Source organism: Mobula hypostoma, chromosome 18 (genome assembly GCF_963921235.1).
Source record: "Mobula hypostoma chromosome 18, sMobHyp1.1, whole genome shotgun sequence".
NCBI lineage: Eukaryota > Metazoa > Chordata > Chondrichthyes > Myliobatiformes > Myliobatidae > Mobula > Mobula hypostoma.
The window spans coordinates 41,847,217-41,867,785 of NC_086114.1; the positions used below are offsets into that span (position 1 = coordinate 41,847,217).

General features: G+C 45.6%; 1 protein-coding gene across 1 annotated transcript in view; it reads left to right on the forward strand.

The window, feature by feature from the left end:
* LOC134358207 (polyunsaturated fatty acid 5-lipoxygenase-like) overlaps positions 1-13,512 on the forward strand; it is a 73,810-nt gene extending 60,298 nt beyond the window's left edge. The window contains exons 9-14 of the mRNA XM_063070205.1: positions 3,102-3,188; positions 3,896-4,074; positions 6,200-6,321; positions 8,031-8,131; positions 9,773-9,943; positions 11,983-13,512. Coding sequence (XP_062926275.1) covers positions 3,102-3,188; positions 3,896-4,074; positions 6,200-6,321; positions 8,031-8,131; positions 9,773-9,943; positions 11,983-12,162 — 840 coding nt within the window. The 3' untranslated portion in view covers positions 12,163-13,512. The remainder of the gene's footprint in view (positions 1-3,101; positions 3,189-3,895; positions 4,075-6,199; positions 6,322-8,030; positions 8,132-9,772; positions 9,944-11,982) is intronic.
* The last annotated feature ends 7,057 nt before the right edge of the window (positions 13,513-20,569 follow it).

Sequence of the window (20,569 nt, forward strand, 5' to 3'; positions counted from 1 at the left end):
TGGTTCATCTTGATTCATTCTTGGGGTGTTTGGGTGGTTTCAGTGCTGGTGATGAGATTCTCTGGATCTCACCCCTGGTGGCTTCAGACACCCACACTGATTGCTGCTCTAGTCCCAGTTCCAGCACCAGTCCTGTCCCCTTCAGTGATCAGTCTGTGCAGTTCACTCCACTATCTTACTCACCATCAACTTAGCCATCCCAACCCAGCCCCTGTCCCAGAGCAGTTCCTCATGCCTGACCATATCCTGTCCTGGTCCCTCTTATCCTGTCTCAGTCCCAATACCTGTGTGTTTCGTCCCCATCGGTTCCCAGTGACGTTGGTCCACCTCAGTCCCAGAACTTCAGACTCTGCCTGACCCACTCCAGTGTGCTTAGCAAGCATAGCGCCAAACCTAACCAAGCCAGTCTTGTTCCCTGCAATTTGTGTTCCCCCAGTCCCCAATCCCAATCCCAGTGTCCCACTCTGCTGCCTTAAACATCTGGACAGTGTCTATCCTTGTCCCAAATACATTCCTAATATGTTTGAACAATCCTTGTTTCATTCCTGTCCCAGTCATCATCCCAGGCCCTGTGTTTCACTCCCCTCTCCTTGCCGGTTATATTGTTCCGTCTGAGTCCTATGGAATTTAGGAAGGATGTTGGGATGTATCATCATCGCTATCCTGGGAATACCAATGGGACAGTGCAGACGGTAAGTTTCCCTTCCTGTGGGGTTAATTCAAGTTGATTTTTTTTCACAAGTACAAGTACATAAAGATTCATAGTCTACTGAGGCTGGATCTGTGACATTCAGGATCAGTGATCCAGAGCTACACAAGAAGTCCAGATGTGACCTATGGAAGGCTATTTTAAGGGCAAAAAATGATTTCAGTTGAGGTTAGAAACAGATTTGGATGCACGTCAGCTCTGGCAGGGTTTGCAGGAAAATATCTTCCTACAACGCAAAACTTAATATCATGAATGGCTGTGACTCTTCACTCCCAGATGAGCTCAACTCCTTTTATGCAGCTTGGAAAAGGAGACTGAAGCTACACCTGGGCAAATCCCCCTGCAGCATCTGGTGACCCTGGGATCTCTGTCTTAGAAGCTGACGTCAGAGCATGTTTCAAGAGGGTAAACCCTCGCAAAGCGTCAGACCCTAACGGTGTACCCAGTAGGACTCTGAAAACCTGTGCCAACCAACTGGCAGGACAGTTCAAGGACACCAATCTCACTGCTGTATTCGGAGATTCCCACCTGTTTAAAAAGTGTGACAAGAAGAACTGAGTGAGCAAATATCGCCCAGCTGCACTCACAACTACTGTAATGAAGTGCTTTGTGATGTTGGTCATGGCTAGAATAAAACTCCTGCCTAAGAAGGCACCTGAACCTGCTGCAATTTGCCTATCGCCACAAGAGGCAATCTCACTGGCTCGCCACTTGGCCCTGGATCACCTGCACAATAGCAATGCCTACATCGGGCTGCTGTTTATTGATTGCAGATCAGTGCTCAATGCAATCATACCCTCAGTTCTATCAATAAGCTCCAAAACCTGGGCCTCTGTTTTTCCCTCTGCAACTGGATCCTTGACTTCCTTCTGGGAGGCCACAGTCTGTGCAGATCGGAAGTAATATCATCTCCTCCTCGCTGATAATCAACACTGGTGCACCTTAAGATATGTACTTAGCCCACTGCTCTACTCTCTCTGCACCCATGATGCACAGCTCAAATGCCATCTTTAAAATAGCCGACAGCGCAACTATTGTTGGGAGAATTTCAGATGGTGCTGAGGAGGCCTGCAGGAGGGAGACAGATCAGCTGGTTGAGTGGTGTCACTACAGCAACCTTGCACTCAACGTCAGTAAGAGTAAGGAATTGATTGTGGTGTTGATTGGTAACACACACCGGTCCTCATCAAGCGATCAGCAGTGGAAAGGATGAGCAGTTTCAAGTTCCTGGGTCTCCACGTCTCTGAGGATCTATCAGGGGCCCAACATATTGATGCAGTTACGTGGAAAGCACGACAGTGGCTATATTTCAGTCGGAATTTGAGGAGACTTGGTATGTTATTAAAGACACTCGCAACTTTCTACAAATGTACTATGGAGAACATTCGAGCTGGTTGCATTACCATCTGGCATTGAGGGGCCGCTACACAGTATCGGAAAAAGCTGCAGGAAGTTAGAAACTCTGACAGCTCCATCATGGGCACTAGTACCCCCCCCCCCCAATATCCAGGGCACCTTTAAAAGGAGATGCCTCAAAAAGGTGGCATCCATTATTAAGGACCTCCGTCACCCAGACCATGCCCTCTTTTCATTGCTACCATCAAGAAAGAGGCACAGGGGCCAGAAGACACGCACTCAACATTTCAGGAACAGCTTCATCCCCTCTGCCATCAGATTTCTGAACGGACAATGAATCTATGAACACTACCTCACTATTTTTGTCCTCTCTTTTTGCTCTACGTATTTATTTGTTTATATATACTTCATATTGTAATTTATAGTTTTTATTATTATGTATTGCAATGTTCTGCTATCACAAAACAACAAATTTCATGACATAAGCCAGTGATATTAAACCTGATTCTGATTTTGCATGTATGCACAGATGCAATGAAAAACTTAGTTATAAGCAAAATTCACAAGTACAAATGTCAAACATAAATTACACACAGTTTTACAAGAGTGAACACAATTAGAAAGAAAAAAAACAAAGTCTCTTTTAGTACAAAGTGACCAGGGTTGTCTTAGTGTTGCTAAAGGGTAGTGATTAAAGTTTTGCGAATTGGTTCATGAACTGAATGATTGAAGGGCAGTTGTTTCTGAACTGGTTATGTGGGACCTGAGGTTCCTGTACCTCCTGCCTGATGGTACCTACAAGGAGATGGTGTGGCCCAGATGGTGAAGATCTTTGATGACAGATGATGTCTTCTTGAGGTAAAACCTGTGGGTATTGTGGCTCACTTGGAAACAGCCGGGTGGCTGATCACTTTGAATTCGAAACAGTTATTTGGAAAGACTAGAGCAGTGGAATTAGTGTGGAATATTTCACTCATTCTTTCTAACCAGCTAGTTATTGCCAAGTTCAAACTTTTCCCTCTGTGTCTGTCACCAGCTGCTGCTGCCTCACGTCCGGTTTACAATTGCAATCAACACCAAAGCAAGGGAGCAGCTGATCTGCGAATGTGGTCTCTTCGACAAGGTGAGTGTGTGAATCTCTGGGCACTAGGACCCTGTTAACTAGTAGAATCTGAAATAATAATGTAAAATGGTGGAAATACTCAGCAGCTCAGACTGCATCTGTGAGTAAAAGACCTTTTCAGGGCCAAAAGTCTTCATCACAACTGGGAAAGAGGGAAAAGTTGGTTTTCAACTACAGTACAGAGAATGTGGGGCGAATCAGTAATGGGGCAAGGGTTGCAGAGGTAATCAGCGATGGCTTATTGGGGCATTTGGTGAGTGAGAACACAGTGTGAAGACTGCAAGCTTTGAACATCTCCACAGGTCAGACTGTGCTACCACACAGAGAATAGCTGAGCCAATACTAGATGGGGGACTTAAGACAGAATGGCAGAGAAAAGAACTTGAGAAAGACGAGATGCTGTTCCTCCAGTTTATAGTTTATAGTTACTGATTTTGAAGTTTCCATTGTGTCTTTTCGTCGGATTAATAGAAGGGAGGAGATGAGGTAGTGACAGGGCAAAGGACTTGTGTGCACCGTTGTACTGACACGATAAATGCACCACCTATTGTTTGATAATAAACGATGCCTGGTGGTGGAGCTTGCATGTGTTGAACCCCCTCAGATTAAACTAAGGCTTGGTGATGACTACACACATTTGAATGGTTGTATTATGACAGTCCCCCACACCTGGGAACACCCATCTGATGTCCTCTCGTTGTCTACAGGCAAACGGCACGGGAGGTGGTGGCCACGTGCGCCTGGTGCAGCGCGCCATGCATGGCCTCACATACAAATCTCTCTGCTTTCCTGAGGCCATCAAGATGCGGGGAGTTGAGAGCACAGAGAAGCTGCCATATTACTACTACAGGGACGATTCACTGAAGGTCTGGGAAGCTGTCCAGGGGTAAGTTAACGCCTGGATTATATTGCCCACAGCTTGCTGTATTCTGAATTCTAACCAACCAGTCTCACCTCAGTGACAGGGCAAGTCCAGAAACAATAAACAGGAATGGAAGTAGCAATCACCTGGTCAAGTGTGGATTATCAGTAAAAGCCAGCATTCATTCATTACTTCGTCAAAAGGTTGTTGTCAAGTTCAAAGTGGTTTGACTTCAATTGTTGATGCATTAATGAAGAATTGTGGTTAAAGTGGCCAAGGTGGACTTCCAAAAAGCCTTTGTTAAAGAGCCACATCATATGGGAGCCGACAAGATAAAACGTCTTAGAATAAAGAGGTGTTTGGCAGAATGGATAGAGAACTGGCTTAGTTACTGGGCAGCCGTGGTTAGGAGGAAACAATTATCTTTTTTTTTCTGGAGGGAAGTGTTCACAAGGAGGGGGAACAGAGACTGGATGAAGATTTTTCCTGGTCAATATGACTTCCTGGACTTGGGTGGAGTGGACATGACTTCCAAGTTTCTAAATGACACAAAACTTTGGAAGAAGTGGCCTGCAGGGAGGATGGAGAAATCCTGGATCAGTCACAGCTGGAGGACTGCATGTCCTCCCAACAACCCTCTTCAGGCTTTGGAGACTGTGCAGGGAGCTTCACCGTGATGAACTAGAATTGGAATTGGTTTATTATTGTCACATGTACAAGGTGCAGTGGAAAGCATACTGTTCATACAGATCAATTCATTACACAGTGTGTTGAAGTAGAACAAGATAAAACAATAACGGAATACAGAATGAAGTTTAGTAGCTACAGAGAAAGTGCAGTGCCGCTAGCTATTAAGGTACAAAGTACATTATGAGATCAAGAATCCAACTTATTGTACTATTCAATAGTCTTATAACAGCGGGTAGAAGCTGTCCTTGAGCCTGGTGGGACGTGCTTTCAGGCTTTTGGATCTTCTGCCCAGTGGGAGAGGGGGAAGAAGAGAGAATGTCCGGGGTAGGTAGGGTCTTTGATTAAGCTGGCTGCAGAGACCGCAAGGACTATTTCAGGGATGAGAGACGGTTGCTTTGTGGATAGATCACAGAAATCCAGGATTGTTCCCTTTGGAACAGAGAAGGCTGTGAAGGAATCTGTTGGAGGGATTAAAATCGTGAAGGCTACAGAGTAAAGAGGTGCAAGCTTTACCCAGCGAGGTAGGGGTGTAAAATGCAGGGGAATGGAAAATATAAGCTAAAGTGATGTGGAGAAAGTTTCTGCAGTACGTGATAGAATGGGAATCAGATTTAATATCACTGGCATACAGTATGTAGTTATGTAGCAGCAGTGCATTGCAATACATAATGAAAACTGTAGATTACAGTAAGTATATTGGTATTGAAAAGTTAAATAAATACTGCAAAAAGAGAAAAAAATAGTATTGAGGTAGTGTGCATGTGATCAATGTCCATTCAGGAATCGCATGGCAGCAGAAGAAGCTGTTCCTGAATTGTTGAGTGTGTGCCTTCAAGCTCCTGTACCTCTTCCCTGATGATAGGAATGAAAAGAGGGCACGTCCTGGGTGATGGAGGTCCTCAATGATGGATGCCGCCTTTTTGAGGCATTGCTCCTTGAAGACGTCCTGGGTGCTGGGGAGGCTGGTGTCCATGCTGGAGCTGACCTGAGTTTGCTCTTTCTGCAGCTTATTTCGATTCTGTGCAGTGGCCCCTCCATAGCAGAGGGCGATGCAGATGGAAATAACAGGGAAGTGAATATGCTGCTGGGCAGTAATGGTGTCAGCTCAAATGTAGAATTCAAAAGGGAGCTAGATAAATATCTAAAGGACAGGGGTTTTCAGGGCTGCAGGGAGTGGGCGTGTGGACTTCTCTAACAGAGGCAGTGGGGATAAGGTGTGAGGGTGAGGACTGAGCGAGGCCAAGTAGGAGTCTGGGAGGGAGAACATTGGGATGGAGGGAGTTCAGGAGTGAGGGAGGGGAGGGGAGAGATCGGAACGGTGAGTAGACTGGAAGTGGGGCAGTGCTGGACTGAGTGTGTGCAGGTGCAGATAATTGATAACGAACGGGGTGAAATGTGTCTCTCCAATGTTCTCAGATTACTGCTGCGCATTTCAGGAATGCTAATTTCTCTTCAACAGCTTTGTCACAGAGGTGGTAAACATATATTATGATGATGATGAGACTGTTCAAACAGACCATGAATTACAGGCCTTTGTGAAGGACGTGTTTGTCTATGGACTGAAGGACAATAAAAGTACAGGTAACTCTTGCTGTATGTCACAGATGGATAACAGTCCTCACCAGTACGTGTGCCTCAGAAACCTGTTCTGTTTTATTTCAAACTTAAAAATAGTGGCCCCTAATTGGCCTGAATCTGGTGTCTGCATGTATGATTTTGATGTGGAGTGTCAGGGAGCTGTTCAAATGCAGTAAATCTCCCAGCTGAGCCAGGTCTCCGCAGTAAACACCGCCAACATGCACACCGACCAGGCCAGGACTGTCCCATCACTCTGCTGGAGTTCAGTTGTATCTCAAGAAATAGTTGCGGATTCACTTCCCGTTGGGAAAGTTGCCAATTGCTTTTCCTGGGGAAAAGTAAGCAAAACCCCTCTGGTCACTGAACGCCAATGGTCAGTGTATGTGGCTACAGCCAAGAGAACTCCTAGCTGTAGAATCCAGCAGCAGCACCCGAAACCTCCATCACTGTCCACAGGGAGCACACCAGACACTCAGGATCAATGTGCACCACAGCAGTGAGTCAGCCCAAAGTGTTTCTGCTGTCCTCTTAGAACACCCATCAACTGCCCTCATTATTTACCATTCAAAATATTTATTCCTCTTCAAAGTTATTGCTGAACCTCCATCCACTAATCTGTCAAGTAGTGCATTCCAGATCATAATTCACCATTTAAAAGGTTTAGTTCCCAGTTATTGATCCCTCTTCCAGTAGAAGCACTAAAACCTTCCCTGATTTCATACTCTTTTTAACCTTTTCACCCCTGTTTCACTCCACCATTCAGGGTTGCTCCTTCACCTAGCCTCTGGAATTACATCCCCAAGCGTGTTCCTTAATTACCCAGCTCTTGGCCAATTCAATGATCCAAGTATTCAATGAGCCAAGTATTTCCTATGTAGCTGGGCAATATCTCTCCTGCCAAGTGCATTGAGATACTTTCTTTTGGAATGGGTCCTGCAGCCAATCATGTCCGCACTGACCATCAAACATCCAAACAGAAGGCCCATTCTTCCTCTTGGATCTCCATCAACTCCCCTCCCCCACCCACCTGAGTTCCCCTGACACCCACCTCCACCAGAGGCAATTGACATGGGCTGTTAACATCCTCACCTGTCTTTGGGATGTGGGAGGAAATCAAAGAGAAGCTTCAGAAATGCAAGGTCACTGGGTTCTCCACCTTCCCAAGACCTTCTAGCTGGATTAGCCCCGCTACCTCAGTCAGTATGCGGCCTGCTCACGTCTCAGGGCTGTTACTTTCTACTCCAACACCGACTGAGTGCAGCAGTCTCCATATCAGGCAGAGTAACTGACCTGCCCTGTGTTGGTGACCCCACGATCCCCTGCTTTTAGAGCGAGTCTATGTCCAAGAATTGGGGTTGGACCCTTGGCTTTGACCTGCTAGTGACCTCATTTTGATTTACGGAGTGTAGCCAGCTCCGCCTGATTGTGTCAATGCAGAAATGGAGAGGATAAAAGCTTAGGAAGTGGTGGCGGAGAATTCAGGTCACTATAACCCAACAGACTTCAACCAGCTGGGATTCAGCTGAGTGAGCAGCAAATGAATCTCGGATCTCTGGTCTCCAGAAACTACTCTGTTCAAAAGTATTCATTTAGAATAAGCTCAGGGATTCAATTGAATAGATTAGCCATCCCATCACTAATATCACTTGACAAAAAGTTAAATCTCTTTACATTTTTGGTAATTAGAAAAATATATATTTTTCCTCATGCAGGATTCCCTAAATCAGTGAAGACAATCCAGAAGCTGATCGAATATCTGACCGTCATAATATTCACTGCCTCCTGTCAACACGCTGCTGTCAATTTTGGACAGGTACTGAATCGATTTCCACATTCCTGTTTGTACTACCTGATTCGTACAACTGTGAGACAGAGAACCCCTGTATTTTGTGTTAGTATCAGGTGTGACTCCAGCTGCAGTCGGAGACAAGGTCAAAATTGAGGTCAAGGAACATGACTCAAAGAATAAATGTAGCTCAAAGTTGCTTCTGTCACGTAGGGCATTGGGTAGTAGTCCTTCAGAACAGTGGGCTCTGTCCATGCCCAGTGGAAAGAGCTTAATCAGGTAGTGGAATGAGCAGTTAGGTTGTTAATTCCAGCCTTTCGTTAGCATCAGGGGTCCTTTTAATCTCCTTTGTGTGGAGTTCTGGCAGTGGTGCAGTGCTAGCCAGAGCGCACCGGAGCGCGTCCGGCACATCTTTAAGAAAAAAGCCGAAATAAACAAGCTAATTAATTAGGTGCCGCCCAGGGTGATTTGTGTATCTCAGAAACAGCTGATCTCCTGGGATTTTTACACACAACAGACTCTGGAGTTTACAAAGAATGGTGCCAAAAACAAAAAAACATCCAGCGAGTGGATTAAACAAGATGTTTTCGCTCACAGAACAGCCACTCACTGGATTTTTTTTTTGTTTTTGGCACCATTCTTTGTAAACTCCAGAGTCTGTTGTGCGTAAAAATCCCAGGAGATCAGCAGTTTCTGAGATACTCAAATAACCTGGGGCGGCACCTAATTAATTAACTTGTTTGTTTCAGCTCCTTTTTTTAAAGAGGTGCCGGACGCGTTCTGGTGCGCTCCGGCTAGCACTGCACCCCTGAGTTCTGGTTCCATCAGTAGATGTCCGCAAAGAGATTGTCCCACGTTTAAGGCTTGTGGGGCCCAGAACTGAAGAGTGAGCAGGGTATTTCTACAGCTGAAGGGAAGTGGTGAGGGAGATGGGGTGACATTTCTCTCCATAGGGAGAAGCAGAACAAGAGGGTTGGGAACAAGTAGGAGTTGGGGGGGCGGTCAGTGCCAATCTGGAGTTCAAGCATGTCCCAGGACTTACCAGAGGGAGGAGGGGTGCCACCTGATGTGAGCCCCTCTGCTAAAGAAGACTGAGAGGTTAGTTTCTATTCCAGCTTTGTCTCCAGTGTGTAAGTTCAGCACTCTGCTCATGTGCTGGATGCCTACTGCAGTCTAGCTGCCCCTGTTCATCATTTCCTGCCCAGAATTATGCATGGAAGTGGTTGGCACAGGAATGCCGGGCAGGCCAAAATGTAGAAAGAGAATGACTGGAAGCCCACAGTGACCGTCGTCAGAGTTTCTTCACATCATAGTCCTCCTAGGCTAGATGGAGACTCAAGCAGTTGACACTGCAGCATAGTTGCTCCACAGATTGATCGTGGGACCCCGACAGTCAGCTGAGGTGGCACATCTGCTTCTCCCCACATGCTAGTAATTCATATCGGGAGGTCACCAGTGATCCAAACTCCTGGCCTTACATGTTAGACCCAGCACGCTGAGGTAGAATGAATGGTGTATGAAAAAGGGAGACAGGACAGGCGGATCACGATTGTAAGAACGTCTGGGAGGAACTCATCAAGGCTCCTGGAGCAGGGGAATGTCCCCTTTAGAAAGGGCATCCAAAACTGAGGTCAAGTTCCTCAACATGCATGTGTTCTATGTTCGCAGTATGACTGGTGTTCATGGATCCCCAATGCTCCTCCCACAATGCGATGCCCTCCACCCACCAAGAAGGGGGTTGTCACTGTGGATTACATCATCGAGAGCTTACCAGACAGGGGGCGGTCATGTTGGCATCTGGGTGCAGTGTGGGCACTCAGCCAGTTCCAGGACAATGAGGTAATCCATTACAAGTACATGCCAGAGACATGACCCCAGACCTCCACGGTGTCTCACAGCTTGGACTCCTCACTACACTTCAGGTCACCATTAGGCCATTCAGCCCATCAAGCCTACCCCACCACTTAATCATGTCTGACTCATTAACCCTCTCAACACCACTCTCCTGCCTTCTCCCAGTAACCTGTCCTTACAAATCAAGAACCCATGACCCTCTTCTTTAAATATACCCAATCAATCAGCCTCCACAGTAGTTTGAGACAATGAATTCCACAGATTCGCCAGCACAAACGTTCTCAAGATCAAGTTCAAGTTCAGTTTATTGTAATTCAACCAAACACGTGTACCGCAAATGGAACATGCTCAGCACAGTACTTATAACTCATACACAACACAAAGTTATATTAACAAATCATAATGTATGACACAAATTTAAAGGTAAACAGTATAATGCTCTGGTGCTTCATACGTGATGAGACCTGGGAGATGGTAGGGAGTTCAGTAGCCTTACAGACGGGGAGAAGAAGCTGCTTCCCATCCTAACAGTTCTGTCCCAATGCTACAATATCTCCTGTCTGATGGAAGGGGGTCAAAGAGATTGTTGGACAGATGGGAGGGATCATTGACAATGCTAAGGGCCCTGCATACACATTGCTCCCCATGAGATCTCTAGTGGGTGGAAGAGAGACTCTGATCATCCTCTCAGCAGTCCTTGCAATCATTAGTAGGGGCTTGCAGTCAGTTGCCTTGCAATTCCCAAACCAGATGGTCATTCAGCTGGTTAGGATTCTCTTGATGGTGCTCATTTAAAAATTGGTTAAAATAGGGGAGGGGGGGTGAGGGGAGACTCACTCACCTCCATCTCCTCAAGAAGTGGAGATGCTGCAGTGCTTTCTTGACCAGAGAGGTAGTGTTGAGGGACCAGGTGATATCGTCCATTATGTGCACTCCCAAAAACGTGGTTCTTTAAACTCTATCTGTTATCAGCTGAATCCCACAGCAGAATCTCAGTCACCTCCGGATTCCATCACCCCCGTCCTCCTTAAGCTGTCCAACATCCGTACGCCTACTGTCCATAGCTCAACCTCCAACATCCGATAGATATCCTCCCTAACAGCAGGCTGGCTCCCTCCTCCCTGTCACACCAAAAACACAGCCATGTTATGTTCTGGGCTAGCTTTGTGCATACAACTGAGATGGCAGGCTGCAGTGCAAAGTGAATAAAAATCAAACTTCCTCCCTTTCCTTATTCCAGGCCTTCAGTTTCCAACCTCTCCTTTCTCTTCCCGCACATCCATTCTCCCTCAACCTTTCTCTCCCTATCCTCCACCTCCTAACTCAGCTGCACCTCAACTATTCACCCCTTTTGTTGAGAGGACCCTCTGTTCCAGAGCGGGACATCTGGGACACTGTACTGTCTCTGGACCTCCAGTCCCTTCCCTCTTCCTGCTGCTCTCCTTTCCCTCGATACTCTCTCCTCTAAAGAGCTGAGGTATTTTTCTGCTCAGAGAAGGTTGACGTAGGTGGGTCCACTGCCTGTTTATTCCTGACCCCAGTGTCAAAATTGTGCATGGATCCTAGTCAGGGATTCCTGCGCAGTATTTAAATATGAAGAGCATTTGAATGTTGATCATGATTAAACAATAACTTGATCATAATGTTCTCACATTTGTTATCAAACCTCTCCGTGATTTGTCCATCCAATCTCTGGGATCTTTTCCAACCCTATAATCCTCAAAGCTATATGCACTCCCTTACAATTCAGTCTTAAAATATTTTCAGTGAGGTCATTCCCCCTACCTTTAGAGGCTTTACCAACAGTTGCCTGGCCCAAGTCTCTGGAATTTCCTCTGTAAACTCTTTGTCTTTCTCACATTCCTGAAAGCACCCTCTGTGACCAAACCTTGTCCACCTGCCTGCTTATCTCCTCAGGGTGACTTTCCTGTGCAGTGCTTCAGAGCATTTTACTGCTGAATAAATACTTTCTGGTGATAATCAGTGACTTGAGTTTAAATATTTATGATCTTTATTTTTTTCAGCTGTTTCTTGGAACGTATCCTGATGAACACTTCATAGAGAAACCAGTCAAGGAGGCCATGGAAAAATTCCGAATGCACCTGCAGGAAATTTCACAGCGCATTGCAGAACGTAACCAGGATAAGAAACTGCCGTATTACTATGCATCTCCAGACAGAATCCCCAACAGTGTGGCAGTGTAGGGGTGGGTCAGAATGGAAACGGTACTGCCTGCTTTGTTCTCTTTCAATCAGTAACCTGTAGGAAAGGTCCCCATCTAGATCTTTGAACTGCCTTCTGCTTAAACCCCGGAGAAAAGGTGTGAAATGGAACCTGCAGCACTGCTGGTGCTCAGGACCCCGGCTGTTCCCTGTCAAACTTGCAACCAGCGTGAGCCCTCTCCTCACTGCTGACCAGCATCCAATGCAAGTTTCACACCTCTGGCCAGCGACATCTAAAAGTGTAAAAGATTAGCTTTATTTGTCACATATGCATCGAAACGTAGCAGAGAAACGCGTCACTTACGTCGGCTGCCCACAAGTGCCGCCATGCTTCTGGCGCCAACATGGCGCGCCCGCAGCTTACTAACCCCTAACTGGTACACGTCTGGAAACGTGGGAGGAAGCCAGAGCACGCGGGCGAAAAAGGGAGAAGGTACAAACCCCTGACAGGCGGCAGCGGGAATTGAACCCTGATCTTGTAGCTGGATCTGTAAAGCACGAGGCTAACCACTGTGCCGACCCTGGGCCTTGTTATTTCAATCTTGTTGATACTTAACAACTTTTCTAGATTTGATTTGCATGTAAAGGGAATTTAAATTTCATCATTATTGGTATTGGTTTATTATTGTCACATGTACTGGGATTCCCTTGCATACTGTTCAGACAGATCAGATTATTACACACAGTACACTGAAGTAGAACTTGATAAACCAACAACATGAAGAATAAAGTCAAGTCAAGCCAAATTTATTATCAGTTAACTATACACATGCATACCATCAAACAAGACCCTGTTTCTCCAGACCAGCGTGTAAAGCACAATAACACACAATAATTTAGGAAAGTAAGAATAAAATCTACAGATGAATTACGCATAAATAAACAAAGTAAAGTGCATAAATTAAATATTGTCGGGTACAGAACAAATTATCTGGTGACACTTCAAATAGGATGCAGCAGGGAATTCTGAAGCTTCATGGCCTGAGCAGCATCTATGGAGGGAAATGGGCAGTTGATATTTCTGGTCAAGACCATTCATAGGCATGAGTTTTCCATTTCCCTCCATAGATGCTGACTGACCCACTCTGTGTGTGTGTGTGTGTGTGTGTTTTTGGTGGGGGAGTGGTGGGAAAGGGGTTTGTTTTGTTGTTATCGCCTGCTGCCTGTTGCATGTGTGTTATTCTGCGGCATATCCTGGGCATGTTATATTGGCTCCGGAATGTGTGGCAACACTTGTGGGCTTGCCCCCAGAACATCCTCAGCTTGTATTGGTTGTACTTCACTGTGTGTTTTGCTGTAAATATGATTAATAAATAATCTAATCTCTCATTTCTTCATCAAACGAACTTCAAACTGAGTTTACAATTAATGCACCAAACCAACTATACAAAAGTCTGAAATCGCTCAGCATGTGTACTGTTCTTCCAGTCCCGGCTGCTTGTGGGGGAAGGTGGCAGAGTGAGAGGAAGTTGGGAAGCTCCAGATTTCAGTCCCTTTTATGTGAAAAGGTATTTACTGGTGTTACAAGACTGATCTGCCAGTAACTTTTAGTCATGCCGCCTTGTTTAGAAATCATTTCTTCTTCAACCACTCAGTTCAATTGGCCTCCATCTTTAGGACCCAATGTAACACAGAGCTGGTCTTCACAACCCGAAGATTCACCACAGACTGAACGATTGCAAAGAGAAAATGCTGGGCACAGCAGCTCATGTAGCCTTTGTGGATAGTGAAACAGTTTCCCTCTTCACACGCTGACTGACCAGCTAAATCCTTGCAAAATGTTCTCTTTTTATTTTGAGATTTCCAACATTGGTTACACCAGGAGGAACTGCACTATTAGCTCTTTCTGATAGGTGTCTATTGATTAGGGTTCTCTGTTACACAATTGCTCAGGATTAACCTCAATAGAGATTAATGCAGCAGTTCCCAGACCTTTGCAAGCACACAGTCCATAAAGAGGAGGCTGACAATCTTGTTCCCATCACAGCCATCCTGAAGGCGGAGTGCACTGTCGGTGAGACTCTAAATTGTGCAGAAAGAATCTGAAATGGAGGGACTCTCTGATTGCTGGTCTTAAGTCTTCCTGCTTGTTGGTGAGTTCTAGTCATGGGGCTTTCAGCTAAGTGGTTCTGACAGACCGCTCACAGAACAATCCCACAGGATTCATTGTGTCACACAGAGCCTACAGGACTCACCATGCTGACAACGGCCTGATGGACGTGGTCCAAGGTGGTTTCCTGAAATAAATTTTCCACAGAGGATGGTGAGTGTAGAAAGCTCCAACCGAATGTATCCCCTTGGGAAAACACCTTGTAGTCCAGTTGGAAATATTAATGTTTAGGAGGAGCAGATGAACTGTCTAGAAGATCCATTCACCCTTTAACTGGGAGGAAATATAGGGCTAATTCATTAACAGAGAGTGTGTGGATGGGCGTGAAGCAGCCTGGGACCTCACACCACGAGGATCTTTTACAGTGAGTGGCAGAACCGTAGGGAGGAAGGTGTGCAGTAACAGTGAGGGACAGAACTGTAGGGAGGAAGGTGTGCAGTAACAGTGAGGGACAGATGTGTAGGGAGGAGGGCTTATGAAGGGGTGAGGAACATGAGCGAGTGTTCAAGAGAAGTGAGCTGGGCAGTCTGGATATCCTGTGCACCACAGTTCCTGAGGAGACGTTGAATTTTACATAATCATGTACTTTGAAAGGGAAAATAAAAAGAAGTCAGTTTTAAGTGGAGCGGTCATTGTAGGAGTGGACTGCTGGTAGAGTGGGGAGCTCAGGCTTCGGCCAGAAGAAGTGAAGGTTGTAGGTAGATTTTTTCATTTAATTTTTCGCTCTTTCTCATTGCACAGATAGAGCAATGGGAATGCCAGGCAGGCTAGTGGGATGCTCCTCTTATGGGATGTGTCCCTGTTGACTACACCTGCGAGAAGTGCAGCTTCTTTACAGACTGTGTTAGGGAATTGTAGCTGAAATTAGGTGAACACTGGATCATTCAGGAGGCTGAGCAGATGATCAACTGGACATACAGGGAGGCAGTTACACCCAGGGTGCAGGACAAAGAGAACTGGGAAAGGGATAGGCAGCCAGTGCTGAGTATCCCTGTGGCCATTCCCCTCAACAACAGGTGTACCACTTTAGATACTGCTGGGGATGACCAAGCAAAGGAAAGCCGCAGCTGTCAGGTCTCTGGCACTGAGTCTGGCTCTGTGGCTCAGAAGGGTTGGGGGGGGGGCGGTGGAAGAAGATGAGTGCAGTAGCGACAGGGGATTCCCTAGTTAGAGGAGCAGACATGAGATTATGTGGAATGAAAAAGACACCCAGATGGTATGTTATGTCCCCGTTGCTTGGGTCAGGGATGTCTCGGATTGGGTCCACAGCCTTCTATAGGGGGAGAGCGAGCAGTCATGGTATATATTGGTACTGATGACATAAGTAAGAAAAGGGAGGAGATCCTGAAGAGGGAATTAGGTAGAAATCTGAAAGCAGGACTTCCAGGGTAGTAATCTCTAGATTGCTGCTGGTGCCACATGCCAGTGAGGGTAAGAATAGGATGGCCTTGCAGATGAATGGGTGGCTGAGGAATTAGTGCAGGAGCAGGGTTTCAGATGACCTACACAAAAGGGACAGATTATGTGAACTCGAGAGAGACCAGTGTCCTTGCAGGCAGGTTTTGCTGGAGTTGGTGAGGGTTTAAACTAATTTGGCAGGAGGATGGGGACCAGATTGATAGGATAGGGGATGTGGCGGTTGGCAGGCAAGTAGATACAGTGTATAGTGAGACTGTGAGGAAGGACAGCAGATGATAGAGCAAAACTCCAGTCAGTGGGATAATTTGAAGTGTAACATGGGAACAAAATTGAAAAGAGCGATGAATAAGGAGAGAAGATGTTATATGGGAATGTTATATTAGTATATAGAATAAGGTAAATGATCTTGTAGGGCACTTAGAGATTGGCAGGTATGACATTGTGTGACACACTGAGCAGTGGCTGAAAGAAGATCATAGTTGGGTGCTTACCATCCAAGGACAAATACTGTGTTGAAAGGATAAGCAGGTAAGCCAAGGGTGTAGATGGATCTGTTGGTTAAAAAAAAATAAAATGAAATTCTTCAAAAAAGCTGACAGAGGTGTAGAGTTCTTGTGGGTAGAGATAAGAAACTGCAGGGGTAAAAAGAGCTTGATGGGATTTATATACAGTCCTTCCAAACAGTGGCCAGGATGTGGGATGCAAATTCAATGGGAGATGGAAAAGGCATGAAAAAAGTGCAATGTTAAGATAGTAATGTGGAATTTCAATATACACTAGATGGTAAAATCGGGTCAGTGCTGGATCCCAAGAGGGTGAATTTGTCGAATGCCAAAGACATGGCCTTTTAGAGCAGCTTGTAGTTGAGCCCTCTAAGGGAAAGGCAATCCTGGACTGGATGTTGTTTAGGGAGCTTAAGATAAAGAAACACTTTGGAGGCAGTGATCATTATATAGTGGAAACTCTCAGCAGGTCTGGCAGGATCTGTGGTGAGAAAAGTTAACGTCTCACGTTCCCGCCGCTCTGTAAGGTGTTGTGCTTTAACCCTGTGACCGGGTGGGTTTCCTCCCACAATCCAAAGATGTTAATAGGTTGAGAAGTTAATTGGCCATTGTAAATTGGCACCTGGGTAGTCTAGGTTTAAAATCGAGGTTGCTGGGCAGCTCAAAGGACCTGTTCCACACTGTATCTTAGTAAATAAATAACATTTACATCAGAATTGAGTTCTCATATCTATCCCGAGTTATCAACCTGCAGGAATTAGTACCTGTTGGAGGAACTTTCATATCAGGTCAGTCCCGATGAAGGGCCTTGAAACAAAATGACAATTGTGCATCTTCCTCCAGCGATGCTGCTTGTCTCATTGGGTACCTCCAGTGCCTTGTGTGTTGATCCAGATACCAGCATCTGCAGTATCTTGTGTCTCTGTTTTCATCTTATGACATGGAATGCAACCACTTGGCCCTTCAAAGCCTTACCAGCACAGAGCAAACATTCTCCATTTATTTCTCAGTAACCTACTCTCTCTCACCCGCCCACCAATCCTCCATTATTTCTTCTGCCACCATATGTACAGAGTGATTACAGCAGACAATTAACCTACCCAACAGCATGTTTTTTGGAATGTGGGAGGAGCTGGAGCACCCAGCAGAATCCCACAGAGACACATGGAGAACACGGTCCTCACGTGGTTAGCACTGGCGGTCTTTGCTGAATGTGGGTTGCTGAGCTGTGAGGTAGCAGCTCCACCTTCTGCATAACTGTGCTGTCCTTTGCCACTTGTGAATGACAATGACTTAATCTAGAAACGGAGAATGCTGATAAAGGCCCTGAACGTGAAACAAAATTACTCTCTCTCTCTCTCTCTCCACAGCTGATTGCCTGTTTGAATAATTATTACCAACTATGGTCATTTCGACTTCAGAGTTCCTGCAACTTCTTCATTGTCAATGGCTGATTTTGCTGGTAAATACTGGATTTAAGAATGGATTTACTGGCATCTCCCCATTCAGATGGAAGCAAATCCAGGGCATGTTTACATTGTCCTGAACTTACTGATTGTTTGGTCTGCCAATTCTACTTGCTTCTCCATCCAGTCCTACATGTCTGCCTGCGGACTACAGAATGTTTAATGGTTTAAAATTATTACATATATGTGTGTGTGTGTACGTGACTTCAATCACAGTCATAACAAAAGTGTAAGAGATATGTTTTTTAATGCAGAGAGTGGTGGGTGTGTGGTGGGGTGATGTAAAAGCACATACATTAGGGACATTAAAGAATGTCTTAGATGGGCACATGGATGATAGAAAAACGGAGGGCTGTGTAGGAGGGAAGGGTTATATTGATCTTAGAGTGGGTTAAAACCTCGCCACTGCATCGTGGGCTGAAGAGCCTGTACTGTGCTGTAATGTTCTGTGTCCTATGTGATAGAATTCTCATTGTAGTTTGAGAAGAAGAAGCTAAAAGACAAATGTATCAATATTACAATGGAGTAATGGGAAATACAGAGCCATGAGAGAGGAGCTGGCCAAAGTTGATTAGCAGGGATAATAGTAGAACAGCAATGGCTGAAGTTTCCGGGAGCAAATGTGGAGGTAGTCACATTCCAAAAACCTGACCTATTTATGGAAAGTCCTGCAATAATTGTGGGAAGAAGAATCATTTTGCAAATTACTGCAAAGCTGGGGCTACCAAGAGGAAGGCGCACACAGTTGATGAGGAAATGAAAGAATTCTTTGTGGATTTGGTCTCACAAAGAAGAGTGTTCTTCTCATTAAAAAAAACTCATAACTGAAGAGCTTGTGCTAAAGTTTTATGATCCGGAAAGGTGTGTAGGATCTTGGCTGATGCATTCAGACACAGCCTTGGGGCAATACTACTGGAGTAGCATGATAACACATCGCAACCTGTGGCCTATATATCAAGGGCTTTAACAAGTGTGGAAACCAACTATGCACAGATAGAGAAAGAGCTTCTTGTCAGCAAATACACATGTAAAAGTTCCATCAGTACATCGATGGACAAACTTTTGAAGTGGAGGCAAACCATAAACCATTGGTCTGAATTATGTCCAAACCACTGAATGATTGTCCCCGGAGGGTATAGCACATGTTGTTAAGGCTGCAGAAATATAATATGTAGATGACCTTCAGACTGGGAAAATATATATTTGCTGCTGACGCATTGTCTTGAGCAGTCAACAGGAAAGAAAATAGTGACCAAGAGGTTAATGCAGATATGCAGGCCTACGTTGACATAATTGTCACCCTTCTTCCAGTATCTCCTGGTAGAACAGAGCAGATTAGGAAAGCAGCAAGGTCAGATTCAACAAGAACTCAAAGATATAATCCAGAAAGATGGTCAGCAGCTAAGAATGACTGTCCAATGGGTATTCAGGATTATTTTGCATGCAGAGCTGAACTGTAGGTAGTGAAAGATATGGTCTTCAAAGGGATCAGGTTTGTGATTCCAGTGTCGCTACATAAGGAAGTGCTCCAGAAGATACACGAAGAACGTCTTGGTGAGGAAAAATGTAAGTGGAAAGCTCAAGAATGGACCAAGACATCAGCCGGAATATCGCCTCGTGAAACGTGCCTTACCTACGGACCAAAGCAGCAAGCAGAAATGCTTACAACACACCCTGTACCAGGCAGGCCACCGTACTTCAAAGTTGGAGAGGATTTGTTTGATTGGAATGGGAAGAGTCATGTTGTTGCAACAGACTATTTTTCCAATTACCCAGAGGTTGCAACACTGCTTAATTCAAGTTGGTCACCCAGTAGAGCAGTTATTACCTTCCGTAAAGCTGTGTTTGCGAGGCATGCAATTCCATCTGAAGTAGTATCAGACAACGGTCCACAATTTTCCAGCAGTGAATTTGAATCCTTTGTCAATGTTTGGGGGATTTCGACATATAACTTCAAGCCCACATCACCCAAAATCTAATGGCCTAGCAGAGATTTCAGTCAAGGTAGTGAAGGGCCTCCTGAAGAAAGTGCAAGATGGATTTCCAGAGAGGTCTAATGAGTTTACTGAAAAGTGGAACTGCAGAATAGTCTTTCACCAGACCAGATACTGATGGGTCAATGCATACGCACTAAACTTCCAATGCCTGAAAACTTGTTGACACCTAAGGGAGCACACAAGGTCAAATTGGCAAAAGCGAAAGGGAAGAAAAACAAAAACAGTATCGTGACAAGACTGCGAAAAGCCTACCAGTCCTGAAGCCTGGAAATCAAGTGCGAATCCGAGATCACGATTCTGGCACATGGTGCATGCAAGGGTACGTGCACGAGGAAGTAGCTCCACATTCCTACCAGATCCAAACAGAGCGAGGAACACCTCTGAGAAAGAACCGCATGGATCTATGACCACAAGCTCCAACCCATAGCTGTGACACGTCACCCATCAGTAAACCAAAGGGACCAACATATGCAACAAATAACATGTTGATCAGAGTTCTCAGAAAGACACAAATAATAACACAGCAAATGCAAGCAATACACCCATGGAGACAAATAGCAGACCAAAAAAGACCATTCCCAACCCAGATACCATCCTTCCACCATCCTGTGTTGTGGCTGCCCTCACCTGGGAGATCGAACCCATAGTCAAAGAGGCCCAACGGACCCAACCTGACCCAGGCAACGGAACCACCCCTCCCCACAATCGCCTCATCATAACTGACTCTGTTCAGTCTCAGGTCCTCCAGCGGGGGCATACTTCTCGGTTCACCTGCCATCCCGGAGTCGATCGAACTCTGTCCCTTCTGAAGCGACATTTCTGGTGACCCACCATGGATGCTGACACTCGCTCCTTCGTCTCCGCCTGTTCCATGTGTGCCCGCAGGAAAGCCTC